Below are 15,715 nucleotides of genomic sequence, written 5' to 3'. Positions count from 1 at the left end.
TGTATGTATGTTAAAACACTGATCCGTTGTAAGAGAGGGTCTAAGCTCCTAATCTGATAAGGATAAATAAATCTATTCTTCTATTCACAAAAAATGAAACCATAAATGTATGCAATTTAAATTTCACTATTTGGCTTTTTCTACAATCACAAATCTCAAAATTAATGCCTTTTTTGGTGAAGAAAATGCCTCATGTTGGCCATATTCATTTTCTGCAACTTCTCTAATATTACTAGGCATATAATGGTATGGTTGAATATAAGTCGGGTTTTATTATAATTAGTCTTCAGACATCTGTAATTGAAATGTGTGGTTCATACGGTAGAAAAAAATAATAAATGTTTTATGAAAATCAGAGCAAATGCCTTTTTGCATTTGACAGTTTTGGATAGTTTCCGGGGAACCGAAAAGGATAGTCACATCGTACCCACTAAACACTAGAGTTTCAAAGTATTTTCACTTCCTTCGTCTTTTATTTCGTCACATGAAACATCTTTGATATATAGATTACTATACAATAATAATTTACAGATCACATAACTATAAATATATATATTTTACAAGGTACAAATGTCTGCAATTATCGTTGTGGTTGGTAACCGACATAGATTTTAAAAATAATACCACAGATACATGCAGTAAAAAAGACCATATCGCTGCAGGACTGATGGAAACTTAAAACACACTGGCCTGGCCGGCGGTGAAATATTTCACAAACTATTAGTCGTGCCGCATTTCGGGTGCCAACAGCATTGACAGGGTCGCAGTTGACATACGATTGCTCGTAAGTTGGTGGCAAATGGACATCCGTCTCGCTATTAGTTCGCGAAGAATTCCACAACTTCCTACCGAAGAGGGCCCCATTTAGGTAACCCTTCATCTTTCTTTTCCTTCCATCGAGTGCAGTCTCCAGTTTCGATGACGGGGACGCTGGACAGACAGAGTGAGATGCACAGGGAGACAGAAGGAAGAGACACGTACGATTCACAGAGGTGTGTGATATGTGGCGGCGGTGCTGGGGCTGTGAGGGTTGGGGGAGAGGGGGCGAGGAGGGGTGGACTGTGTGGGGGCGGAGGGCGAGGATCATAGCAGGCGCTCCAGCTCCTCGCTGGACACGGTGTCGTCAGACGTCTCGTCCGCAGAGCTGGAGCTGGAGCAGGAGGGCTCCATGGGGCTGTGGTTGGTCCAGTGCTGGAACTGCTGCCGGTGGTGGTGCAGCGCCTCCAGCGAGGGGAAGAGGCTGTCGCACGAGGAGCACCTGAAACACAGCACACCGAGACGGGCGGTCAGGTTGTTCAGCTCCGCATCCAGTCTACAAGGCCGCTGCAAGCGGGATATGAGGCTGGAAAGCGCACAGTTAAAATATTGTGAAGCTTCACGATAAAGGATGACAGCCAAAACATTTCAAGGATAAAAATTTAAAATTTATTAAAATTCTTGACCAAGCTTCCGATATATTTAAATATACCTTCATCAGAAGTAAAAGATCCTGAACAGGGAGACACTTTCATTAGAAAAACCTTAGCATCGCAAATGACAAACACTAAAGCTTAAGTAACAGTGAAATTACCAGAGTAATACAGGCACAAAATCTTTTAGTTACATACTAAATGGAGATTAATAAAACAATTATGCCAAAGGCGTCGTCAATAATTAGGACATCTTGTCCATTTTTGTGCCTGTATTACTGTGGTAATTTCACTGTTACTTAAGCTTTAGTGTTTGTCATTTGCGATGCTAAGGTTTTTCTGATGAAAATGTCTTCCTGTTCAGTATTTTTTACTTCTGATGAAGGTATATTTATATATACCGAAACCTTGGTCAAGAATTTTAAAAATTTTTAATCCCTCAAATGTTTTGGCTGTCATTCTTTATCGTGAAGAATTTCAACAGTTGCTGTTTCAGCCATGTTTAAAATCTTGGAATATTGTGAAGGCTGCTTAAAATGAAGGGGACAAGAATTCGCTCTTATGTAAGCGGTAGGGGAGTGCGGGCGAACAACATTCGTCCGTGTTCCGTTCGCATTCGCTACTACTCGCTCGTCTTTCGCCAGTGGACGGACTTTTAGCGATCCATCAAAGGAAGTTCGTGTCCTCTCCGCTACGGCGCTAGCACAATAGAGAGCAAACCTCTGCTATTTTGTGTGCAACAGCTTTTGTTGTTGATACGAGATGAGTGAGTGGTGGAGTGGTGTGAAGAGATTGTAACATTGGTGATAAAGGAATGAGATAAAAGTTTGATGCATAAAAGAGCAAAAGTTGCGAAATTCTGTTCTTTTTATTTAAGCGATGACGGGTTTCAGGAATCAGAAATTATTCCCAAATGACCCAAACAGAAAAAAATGTCTCTGTCTGGATGATTTGAGAGTTGGTTCTGATATCGGAATCCGGTCATCAGTTAAATAAAAAAAAACTGAATTTCGCAACTTTGGCTGTTTCCTCCATCAATCTGCTTAACGCAAGTTGCTGTGCTGTTATCATGTGTAAATCCAAACAATAAATTTGGAAATTTGTGGTAAGCATCTATGGGACCAAACTGCTGAGGTCATCGGTCCCTAGACTTATACACTACTTAATCTAACGTGAACTATGTTACGCTAAGGACAACACACACACACACACACACACAACCATGCCCGAGGGAGGACTCGAACCTCCGACAGGGGAACCCGCGCGAACCGTGCAAAACGCCTGAGACCGAAACAATAAATACAGTGGTCAAAATAAATATTACGCTTTGCTTTCTTGTCAATACTGGACGTAACAGGAAAGAAAACTGATTCTTTCTGTAAGGTACATTCATAACAAAAAAATTAAGAATATATACACATTTTTACTTGATAAACACAAACAAAACAAAAAACACAAACAAAACAAAACAACAATAAAAAACCATACATAAGATTCGACTCCCAACACTACAGCTTCTTCTCTCTGTCATCCTGCAAACCACATTGTTTATGAAGCACTTGTCCTTCTCCTAAATCTAGGCACTGTTCCATGCGATTTAGAGGTACTCATGACAAGATAACCAGACGAGCCCGTGGGATTTGTCCCATTCGTGCACAGCCTGAAATGTCTCTGGTGGCATAAGACGATTGCAAGCCGCATGTTTTACAATTGTCCTTACATTATCAATACAACTAAGATCTGAATATGTATTCCATTCCATTCGAATGATTCTAAGCTCCAGTAAGAAGATCTTCGCAACATTGATGGAGTGCTTATTGTCGTTCGTCACAGTGAATCCTACTCCATTTATGTTCACCAGACAGAACCACAATGCGTGCAAGGATGACGTCCCGATACTTCACGCTCCCATGTATTCTGTATTGGCACAAGGGCTGTCCTGTGGCAATACATGTCTGCACCCAAAAACATGAGTGAACTGCCTTGATGAAGGCGGCTGCCTACGATAAATTTAGGGTGTAAACATTGCCATCGTTGCTTAAAGATATGAATATCAGTATGGTCAGCGTGGGGACTATTACGATCTCAACAGAAAAGAGCGTTGTGTCCCACTGTTCCCTGGTCCACAAAGAGTTTTTTTGTGTCCATATGACATGGACCACCCTCCAAACCCGATGTAGAGAGGAATCCGTGACAGGTCTTCTGCGACGTAACCCCTGCTCATGAAACCTATTTCGTACCGTTTGTGTTGATACTTGCACTCCAGTGGCTGTTTGGAAGCACCGAAGCAGAATTGCAGCATTTTGTTAAGTGCTTGGGATTACTGTTGTACGCAGATATCGATGCTGCACGCAAGTTGGTTTTATTCAGCGGCCACTTCTGAGACGACCCTGAACTGATCCTGTAACTACACTCCTGGAAATTGAAATAAGAACACCGTGAATTCATTGTCCCAGGAAGGGGAAACTTTATTGACACATTCCTGGGGTCAGATACATCACATGATCACACTTCCAGAACCACAAGCACATAGACACAGGCAACAGAGCATGCACAATGTCGGCACTAGTACAGTGTATATCCACCTTTCGCAGCAATGCAGGGTGCTATTCTCCCATGGAGACGCTCGTAGAGATGCTGGATGTAGTCCTGTGGAACGGCTTGCCATGCCATTTCCACCTGGCGCCTGAGTTGGACCAGCGTTCGTGCTGGACGTGCAGACCGCGTGAGACGACGCTTCATCCAGTCCCAAACATGCTCAATGGGGGACAGATCCGGAGATCTTTCTGGCCAGGGTAGTTGACTTACACCTTCTAGAGCACGTTGGGTGGCACGGGATACATGCGGACGTGCATTGTCCTGTTGGAACAGCAAGTTCCCTTGCCGGTCTAGAAATTGGTAGAACGATGGGTTCGATGACGGTTTGGATGTAGCGTGCACTATTCAGTGTCCCCTCGACGATCACCAGAGTTGTACGGCCAGTGTAGGAGATCGCTCCCCACACCATGATGCCGGGGGTTGGCCGTTTGTGCCTCGGTCGTATGCAGTCCTGATTGTGGCGCTCACCTGCACGGCGCCAAACACGCATACGACCATCATTGGCACCAAGGCAGAAGCGACTCTCATCGCTGAAGACGACACGTCCCCATTCGTCCCTCCATTCACGCCTGTCGCGACACCACTGGAGGCGGGCTGCACGATGTTGGGGCGTGAGCGGAAGACGGCCTAACGGTGTGCGGGACCGTAGCCCAGCTTCATGGAGACGGTTGCGAATGGTCCTCGCCGATACCCCAGCAGCAACAGTGTCCCTAATTTGCTGGGAAGTGGCGGTGCGGTCCTCTACGGAACTGCGTAGGATCCTACGGTCTTGGCGTGCATCCGTGCGTCGCTGCGGTCCGGTCCCAGGTCGACGGGCACGTGCACCTTCCGCCGACCACTGGCGACAGCATCGAAGTACTGTGGAGACCTCACGCCCCACGTGTTGAGCAATTCGGCGGTACGTCCACCCGGCCTCCCGCATGCCCACTATACGCCCTCGCTCAAAGTCCGTCAACTGCACATACGGTTCACGTCCACGCTGTCGCGGCATGCTACCAGTGTTAAAGACTGCGATGGAGCCCCGTATGCCACGGCAAACTGGCTGACACTGACGGCGGCGGTGCACAAATGCTGCGCAGCTAGCGCCATTCGACGGCCAACACCGCGGTTCCTGGTGTGTCCACTGTGCCGTGCGTGTGATCATTGCTTGTACAGCCCTCTCGCAGTGTCCGGAGCAAGTATGGTGGGTCTGACACACCGGTGTCAATGTGTCTTTTTTCCATTTCCAGGAGTGTAGATATCATAACGTATTTCCGTATCGTAATCTTCAGTGTTAAAATTTCGGCAAAATGGAACATTTATTTTGGCTACTTTATCATTCGTGGTTGTGGGCTTCAAGATATCAACAGCTCTAATATCGAAATAAAAGAAATATGATTGGCAGAAATTTACCGTAGCACTCAGAGGTCAAACAGGCGATGTGACAAAGACAATAACTTCACTGCATGCTTCCTTCCGACCGGAGCCTAGTGAATCAGCACAACCTTTGCATTTATTTCCATTAAAAAGGAAGAACACTATAAAGTTCCTTCAGATTAAACAAGGCGACGTATTGTAATTATTGAAATCAGAAACATGTGGAAGATCTGATTACTGACGTCGCGTACGTACATGGAACCTGTAGTTACAAGCCAGATGATCATTGTAATTTTAGAGATTACTGATTTAATTACCTAATAAATAACAACAGTTTTCTTGTGATCATGCTGTCTACCTTCTAACCTGTCTACCTTATAGCGGGTTTTAGAAAGTGGACTAGGTGACACACTGTATGTTTACTTTACATTTCATTAATCATCCTTTATTGATATTACGAGGGTTGGAACTTAAATAATGGCAACTATTTATTCACAACCGATGAAAAAGAGTTACATGTTTGCACCTGTTACTTTCCTTCAATGTAGTCCCAAGCGTTGCGTAGAATCCGGTGCCAGCCATGTGGAAGGCGTAGTATACCATTAGCAAAGCCTGTTCTGCTGATGGTGCGAATCTCTGGAACAGTTCTGAAGCGAATGCCACGAAGTGGTTCCTTCTTCTTCGGAATCAAATCAAAGTCACAAGAACTCAACTCCGGAGAGTATGGTGGATGGTACAGTGCTTCCCAGTCCCATCGACCTAACAGAGCAGCCACAGCTTGCGCTGTATGCGCCCGCGGATTGCCGTGCGAAATGATGGCTGGGTTGCGTAGAAAGTGTTGCCGCTTCTTTCGCAAAGCGGAGGTCCCGAGTTCGAATCTCGGTCCAGCACACAGTTTTAATCTGCCAGGACGTTGATTGTGGAAATGCCTGAAAAACGTGTGATTAACATCACTTTTGCGATATTGAAGTTGCGTCACTTTAAGCCAATGTACTTGATTTCCTTCACTGTCAATTTTAGTATTCTTAAACTTTTCCTTCTGCATAGCACCAAAATACAAAAAGTCCTTCTGGTCCATTTCAATGACTGCATACAGTGTTTGTTTTGTAGCAGTTTGAACAACAGTATACCACCCCGAAGGGTCATAAATATTAACATTTTTTGCAGCCCTCTCTATATGGGCATGGACTGAATCACAGTCCATTAAAGAGTGGCCAGCCTCAAAGAAGCACTGCTGTATCACCGGGATGTTCGATTTTGGTCATCATGAAGGATCATGGTACTCATGTTGACATTTCGGTTCTGTCCACCACAAGTGTCGGAGAACAAAACAACTGGACGGCCACCTGCAATCTTCTGGAGTTCTTAAAATACACATGATGCTACCTCAATCGAGCCGCGTTTAGCCACACCTTCAGGCCACATGCAATTTCTAGCTTTCCTGGTAACAGTATTGTATACTGTGAGGTTGTATACCGCCAGTTTTCTTTTGTAAAAAATGGCCTTAGCTGCTATGTGTGAACAGTATCTCACAGCTTTTAGGTCAACCTCCAGTAAATTACATTCTCCTGCTTTGCCCCGCTCCTTCAATTCATTTTTTAATATACTAGCAGCCTCCTTTCTCTTTAGGTTTTCTGAGTGCTGGTCTTTCTCTGCCTCTTGATTTTCTTCAAAGAGATTTTGGAAGCGATAGCAGTGGTCACATCTTTTCTTGGTACAAGAAAGCCTAAGTTAAACTCTGTATTGAATATTTCTCTGTAAAGCCAATATTTTTCAACAGTAACCTGTTCGTCTTCGCAACGTTTCTTATATAGTTCGTGCATTATTTGTATATTCAGATCTTCTGATAAGAACTGTCGCACAGTGCTCTACATCTACATCTACATACATACTTCGCAATCCACGATACTGTGCGTGGCGGAGGGTACCTCGTACCACAACTAGCATCTTCTCATATTTTGATGTTTGTTCTGTGCCCCGGTGAAGTTTCGATTCGTTCTGGCAGATGGTAGAGCCGCAATACAGCGTCAAAATGCTGTCTACATGCGACTCACGTTACAATCAGCGTGCTGTTATTGAATTATTGTGTGCTGAAAAATAAACCGAAGACTTAAGCAGTTTGATCCCCTAGGAATTCACACACATTTGAACATCTGAGTTATTGTTGGAGCATTTTGTGACCGACGGAGAGGTCTTTCTGTCATTGAATGTTATGAGGGACGAAAGCTGGGTCCACCACTTTGCGCCGGAAGCAAAAAGGGCAGTCCATGGAGTGGCATCATCCACATTCACCACAAAAGAAGAAATTCAAGAGAACCCCGTCAGCCGGAAAAGTCCTGGTGACCGTCTGCTGGGATTGTGATGGCGTCATTCTCGTGAATGTGATGCCAAGAGGGTCAACCATCAATTCAGAGGCATACGTGAAGACTCTGAATAAACTCAAGAATCGTTTCCGACGAGTTAGATCGGACAATAATCCAGCAGAAATCTTGGTCCAACACGATAATGCACGCCCACACACAATCCTGAGAACCCGGGAACACATCGCCAAATTGGGTTGGACATCATTGCCTCATCGACCCTAAAGTCCATACCTGGCACCTTCGGACTTCCATCTCTTTGGGCCGCTTAAAAATTCTCTAGGGGGAAGATGACGTGAGTGTCAGTCATGTAGTGTAAACATGGCTACGGCTGCAGGACAAGAGCTTTTACCAGCAGGGGATAGATGCTCTTCCACGTACGGCCATATTGATGGAGACTACGTAGAACAAAAGGACATGGACGAGACATGTTGATGTATATTGCCACCAAATTCTGACTCTTAAGAATAAATATGTTTTGACAAAAAAATGTTGGGCATTACTTATTGAACGATCCTGCAACCCATTAACAGCTCCAGGTTGCCCATCTAACAGCTCCCAAGGGAAACAAAAATTTGGCTTTCGGTATTTCGTGTAATTACTGACCAAATTTGAAAATTTAAAATGCTGTCATAATATACTTATTGCGAGGTATAATCTTACGTCAAACACAATAAGATTATCATTACAGTTAGAAACAGAGTGTTTGTCTTCAGACAGATTGTGTGAAATTACGCAGACCGTCTTCATTCACTGTTTCAGAATAGGATATCCCTCAAGCTTTATACATAATTTCTGACGTTTTCGACATTTTTTCTCGCTAATACCCCTCACAAAATAGTAAAAGAAAAGTTTATCGCTTAGCAAATAACGGCTGGTCATGAAGTAAAATTTCATTAACAGCCAAGATATTTTACTTTTTTTTAAAAAAAAAAAGAGCTCTATTCAGATTTTGCAGACAGTATACGCATATATAGTCCACCTCCGTAACTGAGTGCTCAGGACGTATGACTGCCATGCAGAGGAGCCGGATTCAGCCTTGTGTTGATCATTAAGGATATAATGGACTGTGTAGTAGCGGTTCCAGGATACAAAAACTGACAACGACTGGGAGTACATTATGCTGGCTCCACGATCCTCCATTGATACCGTTGGATGAGGATGATACGGCCGTCGTGCGGTACCGATGGGCCAACTAGGGCCTGCAGACGGTGTTTACGTTATATATGTACGAGGGTGAATCAAATGAAAACCTTAAATATTGTTTTAAATGTTATTTATTGTGCAGAAGTTTTTCAACACATTCTCCCCCACGCTCAATGCAAGTACTCCAGCCCTTACAGAGTGCATAAATTCCTTTAGAAAAATTCTTTGGTTGTCCTCACAAACACTCATGCACCCCGTGGCGTACCTCTTCATCAGAACGGAACTTCTTTCTCCCATTGCGTCTTTGAGTGGTCCAAATACACTCCTGGAAATGGAAAAAAGAACACATTGACACCGGTGTGTCAGACCCACCATACTTGCTCCGGACACTGCGAGAGGGCTGTACAAGCAATGATCACACGCACGGCACAGCGGACACACCACGAACCGCGGTGTTCGCCGTCGAATGGCGCTAGCTGCGCAGCATTTGTGCACTGCCGCCATCAGTGTCAGCCAGTTTGCCGTGGCATACGGAGCTCCATCGCAGTCTTTAACACTGGTAGCATGCCGCGACAGCGTGGACGTGAAGCGTATGTGCAGTTGACGGACTTTGAGCGAGGGCGTATAGTGGGCATGCGGGAGGCCTGGTGGCCGTACCGCCGAATTGCTCAACACGTGGGGCGTGAGGTCTCCACAGTACGTCGATGTTGTTGCCAGTGGTCGGCGGAAGGTGCACGTGCCCGTCGACCTGGGACCGGACCGCAGCGACGCACGGATGCACGCCAAGACCGTAGGATCCTACGCAGTGCCGTAGGGGACAGCACCGCCACTTCCCAGCAAATTAGGGACACTGTTGCTCCTGGGGTATCGGCGAGGACCATTAGCAAACGTCTCCATGAAGCTGGGCTACGGTCCCGCACACCGATAGGCCGTCTTCCGCTCACGCCCCAACATCGTGCAGCCCGCTTCCAGTGGTGTCGCGACAGGCGTGAATGGAGGGACGAATGGAGACGTGTCGTCTTCAGCGAGGAGAGTCGCTTTTGCCTTGGTGCCAATGATGGTCGTATGCGTGTTTGGGCCGTGCAGGTGAGCGCCACAATCAGGACTGCATACGACCGAGGCACACAGGGCCAACACCCGGCATCATGGTGTGGGGAGCGATCTCCTACACTGGCCGTACACCTCTGGTGATCGTCGAGGGGACACTGAGTAGTGCACGGTACATCCAAACCGTCATCGAACCCATCGTTCTACCATTCCTAGACCGGCAAGGGAACTTGCTGTTCCAACAGGACAATGCACGTCCGCATGTATCCCGTGCCACCCAACGTGCTCTAGAAGGTGTAAGAAGGGGATCTGTCCCCCATTGAGCATGTTTGGGACTGGATGAAGCGTCGTCTCACGTGGTCTGCACGTCCAGCACGAACGCTGGTCCAACTGAGGCGCCAGGTGGAAATGGCATGGCAAGCCGTTCCACAGGACTACATCCAGCATCTCTACGATCGTCTCCATGGAAGAATAGCAGCCTGCATTGCTGCGAAAGATGGATATATACTGTACTAGTGCCGACATTGTGCATGCTCTGTTGCCTGTGTCTGTGTGCCTGTGGTTCTGTCAGTGTGATCATGTGATGTATCTGACCACAGGAATGTGTCAATAAAGTTTCCCCTTCCTAGGACAATGAATTCACGGTGTTCTTATTTCAATTTCCAGGTGTGTATATGGAAATCACTTGGGGTATGGTATGGTGGATGAGGAAGACACTCAAAATGCAGGTCTGTGATTGTTGCAACTGTTGTACGGGTAGTGAGGGGCCTTGCATTGTCATGTTCCAAAGGACACCTGCTGACTGCAACCCACGTCGCTTTGATTTGATTGCAGGCCGCAGATGATCTTTTTTAGATATGTGTATGATCCACTGGTGACAGTGGTCCCTCTAGGCAAGTAATGCTCGAAAACGACGCCTTTTTCGTCCCAAAAGTATGTCAGCATAATCTTCCCTGCTGATGGTTCTGTTCGAAACTTCTTTGGTTTTGGTGATGAGGAATGGCGCCAGTCCTTGCTCGTTCTCTTCGTTTCCGGTTGGTGGAAGTGAACCCAGGTTTCGTCCCCAGTAACGATTCTCGTAAGGAAACCATCACCTTCTCGTTCAAAGCGCCGAAGGGGTTCTTCACAAGTATCAACACGTCGTTCTCTCATTTCGGGAGTCAGCTGCCGAGGCACCCATCTTGCACACACTTTGTGAAACTGTAGCACATCATGCACAATGTGGTATGCTGACCCAGGAATAATCTGTAAACATACTGCGATGTCATTCAGTGTCACTTGTCGGTTTTCCTTCACTATGGAATCAGCTGCTGCAGTGTTCTGTGGAGTCACGACTCGTTATGCCCGACCTGGACGAGGAGCATCTTCCACTGTAGTCACACCATTTACGAACTTCCTACTCCATTAGTAGACTTGCTGCTGTGTCCAACATGCATCATCGTACTGAACCTTCATTCGTCGATCAATTTCAGTAGGTTTCACACCTTCACTACGCAAAAACCGAATAACAGAACGCTGTTCTTTCCTGGTGCAAGTCGCAAGTTGGGCGAGCATCTTTATACTGATACTGGGGCGGTATGTGTGCATCTGCACTATGATGCCACCTACAGGCCATTCTGCACACTGTTTGTAGCACGTTTACCAACTTACAGGATAACGGCGCGAAATTTCGATTTGTTATTACAAATGTAAGGTTTACATTTGACTCACCCTCGTACAGGTAAAAGTACCTACAAAATTATACCACTGTACGATACATAACTGAAGAGATATGGAGTCACAAATATTGATTTGGTTTTGACTTTATAATAGTGAGTAGCTGAATATTCCGAATTTAATCAAACAAACGAGATAAGGACTTCGTGTGTTGAACCATAGAGCTTTTACGTGCTTGACTTTAAATATTTACCAAATTAACTCATTCGTAAAGTAACCGGCCGTCTGAAACTGTGTTACACGTTTGAGATCTCTGCTCTAAGAGTTCGAGGGTGGGAGCAGAGGTTGGGGAGGGGTGGGAATACTCGTAAGAGGGATCAAGATGCGTACAGAGGTGTACAGACAGTCGTTTTCCTCTCGCTCATTACGCTAATGGAATACGAAAGCAAATCAATAATACTGGTACAGTGTACCCTCCGCTTTTCGCTGCATAGTGGCTTGGAGTGTAGCTATGTAGACATAGAAGCAAACCCATATTGGTTCTCAGCTCTAGCTGTTAGACAATTATGTGAAATACAATCGGATGCGGTCGACCAGATCGCGCAGCATTTCGGTGGTAACAAGAAACAGCCAAAAATGTTCAAATGTGTGTCAAATCTTATGGGACTTAACTGCTAAGGTCATCAGTCCCTAAGCTTACACACTACTTCACCTAAATTATCCCAAGGACAAACACACACACACCCATGCCCGAGGGAGGACTCGAACCTCCGACGGGATCAGACGCACAGTCCGTGACCGCTCGGCTAATCCCGCGCGGCCAGCCAAAAATGTCAGCTGTCACAGCGTACTGCCTGTCCAAGGCACAACACATGAAGTGTGACGGCACCAAGGCCAACGCACTCTGGCAGTGTATCCTAAAGAAATCGGTGGACATCTAGCTAGAATACAGTCTGAACTTTATGCTTACCAAAGCGTGGGTACGAGTTTTTAATGTTCCCAAAAGTCAACGCCGGCCATTTACGATATCCACTTGCTCTGCGCCACCTGGAGACCTGAGTACAATACTTTCTCCGCTGCAGCAGTGTTCTCAACGCAGCAGCAGCACGGCGTCTGAGCCCAGGGCCAGCGCCTGCATCGCGCTGGTGTATGAGACAGCATCCACAGTAAGGCGATCACGTGTGTATTAACATTGCAGCATCTGGACGAAGCCACCAGATCGAATGACCGAGCATTTGATGGGAAATTACAGGATTGCAGAGTGTTTGAGGTTCCCTATGAGGCCCAGCGCCTCCGCCGAGATGCGGTGTATGACTTGGGTCCAGCTGCTCGCATCTGGTAAAATGCACTGGCAGGTGCCGAGGCGTGGTTATCAGTCACTACTGGGCGACCTGGTTGAGGAAGCCTTTAAAAATTTTACAGTCAAGATTTTCACGACCGGGTGTCTAAGTTGCTTGTTAATCTTCCGGGGTATACGGTCTTGGTTCTTGACAGTTTTTCGCCCCTTAAGTTTCGTCCGGAGCTGCGCTGCATATCTTCAGAGGTGCTCCGGATACCTCTCAGTCGTGGTTACTCATAGATCGGACGCTGGAGAGCGACATAAGTGCCGTGAAAAGGGGGCGTGCTAAAAGTTTACGTAAGATTAACGGAAATAATTCCTGTCATAGATAAAATTTAGCTTCTTATGTCGCTCTCCGATGTCCGACCCATCAGTCGGTTAGACTCAGCGCAAACAGGAGCATAGGTCTGGACAAAATGTAAGTAAAATATTTCATGAATCACAACGATAGTATCCAGACGAATCACCAGCAGCATTGAAAAATTGCCAACAAATTAACGTGGGCTGCATACGATACGGTACACGACCTCACAATGTACGACGGTAATCACAAAAGTGAGGTCTCCTATTTTTTTAATAAGTACATAGACCTTTTTATTTCTACAATGGTTTACATCAGTTTATAGCTTGAACATTTAGATATTTTTCGACATAAGCACTATTTCTGTCGGTGCATTTTTGTAGACGTTGTTTCAGTTTTTGTATGCTCATGTCATACCAACTCGCCGCCATGCTGTTCAGAAAGCTATGAACCTCTTATTTCACCTCGTCGTCGGAGCTGAATCGCTTTCCGGCCAAATGTTCTTTTAACCTAGGGAACAGGTGATAGTCACTGGTCTCCAAGTCAGGACTATAGGGTGGGTAAGTGATTCTGTTCCACTCAAATTGTTGCAGGAGAGCAACGGTTTGCCGAGCGATGTGTGGACGAGCGTTGTCATGGAGAATGTTTACGCCATTGCTCAACATCCCTCTTCTACGGTTCTGAATTGCCCCTTTGAGTTTTTTCAGAGTCTCACATTACCTGTCTGCGTTAATTGTGGTCCCAGCGATTCAGCTCTTCGTAATTCTCTCACAGAACTTGTTGGATAGGAGTTAATAATATATATGTGTCCGAAAGAACGGACATCATACACATATGGTTATGGCGATCATAAGCCAAGGATCATTTCTGTGCGGATCCACACATACGCACGAACTCATGCGGAAATAGGTCTTGCCACGAGCATTGAGACTGATGGGCAAGGAGCAGTACTTTCGTAGTGTGTTGAGTAAGTTGAGAATGTGAGACTGCTGGGTGGGGAGTTGCGTGCTTGGGCCAAGACCGTCCTACCGAGCTAATTCCTGTGTCCTCGGTACTTTTGGGTTAGAGTGCCTGCCTAGTAAGCAGGAGATCCCGATTTCGAATCCCACTCGGGCACAAATTTTCAACTCTCCCCGTTGATTTCTATCTACGTCCCGTATACAACTGATGTTTGTAATCCATTGAAATTTCATTAATAAAATAGTAACGTAAGAGTTCTACAGATGGAAACAACTCAACTACAGTTTGCAAAACAAAGAAGAAACATTAGCGTTTAATACCGTATCGACGACGAGTTCACAGGAGTAGAGAACAAATTCAATTTAGGGAACCATGGGAAGGTAAATATGGCCCATTTGTCTCATCCGATTTAGGTTTAAAAATGACTCTGAGCACTATAGGACTTAACATCTGAGGTCATCAGTCCTCTAGACTCAGAGCTACGTAAATCTAACTAACCTAACGACATCACATACATCCATGCCCGACGCAGGATTCGAACCTGCGACCGTAGCAGCTGCGTGGTTCCGGACTGAAGCGCCTAGATCCGCTCGGCCACAGCGGCTGGCACCGATTTAGGGAGACCATGGAAAATTAATCTGGATGGTGAAGTGGGCATGTGATGCTCGAATTTATGCCGACGCAATGAGTGTTCCGAGAGGTTTCGGGCTTGCAGCCGTATGACATCGATATATAGCCTCCATATTTGGGATGACCACCGTTCAGTCATCTTCAGGTGAGTTTACACAGCGGTGGTTCGCAACTCAGTTTTCCCGAACACCGGACTAGTGTCCCAACACTGTGTTGCATCGCTCGGCCAAGTTCAGTATTAATATTTCTTGCGACTCTTTTTACATTGAGTAATTATTACTTACATGCTGATCGCGGTGACAGGTATTAACAGTCGAATAATCTTGCCGAGTTTTGAAAGTTGTTTGCACTGATGAGAAGAGGGAACGAGACTGCAGGCTCATAACAGTCCGAGGAATCAATTTTCTAAATAACTGCGGCGAGAATCATTTGGCCTCAAGAACGGAACCTTGCCTTGACAGCTGGTACGACGAGCCTGGGCTCTAGCAGGTTCTTCGCTGTGTGATTAGTTCAACATACGTCTTGCGAAGAAAATTGATCTTAAGGATAAGTATGCAACTGGGAGGCTAATCCAGATCGCTATAAAATTACACTGAGTTATATGAATAGCCTCTGTTGTTAAATACTGCCACAACAAACCTTTCACAAAGAATAGTTTCAAAATAAATCAGTTACTAGGCCTACCATAATTCTCGTAATTTCTGTAATACTGCACACACATTCTATTATTCACTGTAAATCTAAGGTAAGTAAGTTGGCTGTCTGCCTTTATACGACGTGTGTCCTATCATATCTTAATCTGTGACTTGTTGTTAGTGGCTGTATTCCAGTTTTAATACTGAACGACATGCGTTAGCTGTTTTTGTTTCCACTTTTAAGCAAATATTTACATTTCGCAAGTCAGTATTTGCTT

General features: G+C 45.6%; 1 protein-coding gene across 1 annotated transcript in view; it reads right to left on the bottom strand.

Moving 5' to 3' along the window:
* Positions 1 to 349: 349 nt before the first annotated feature.
* Positions 350 to 15,715, bottom strand: part of LOC126354339 (uncharacterized) — an 838,871-nt gene continuing 823,505 nt past the window's right edge. The window contains exon 4 of the mRNA XM_050003909.1: positions 350 to 1,258. Within this exon, the coding sequence (XP_049859866.1) occupies positions 1,084 to 1,258 (175 nt within the window). The 3' untranslated portion in view covers positions 350 to 1,083. The remainder of the gene's footprint in view (positions 1,259 to 15,715) is intronic.

The sequence above is a fragment of the Schistocerca gregaria genome, chromosome 3 (genome assembly GCF_023897955.1).
Source record: "Schistocerca gregaria isolate iqSchGreg1 chromosome 3, iqSchGreg1.2, whole genome shotgun sequence".
Taxonomy (NCBI): Eukaryota; Metazoa; Arthropoda; class Insecta; order Orthoptera; family Acrididae; genus Schistocerca; species Schistocerca gregaria.
This window is presented reverse-complemented; position numbering and strand designations above follow the sequence as displayed.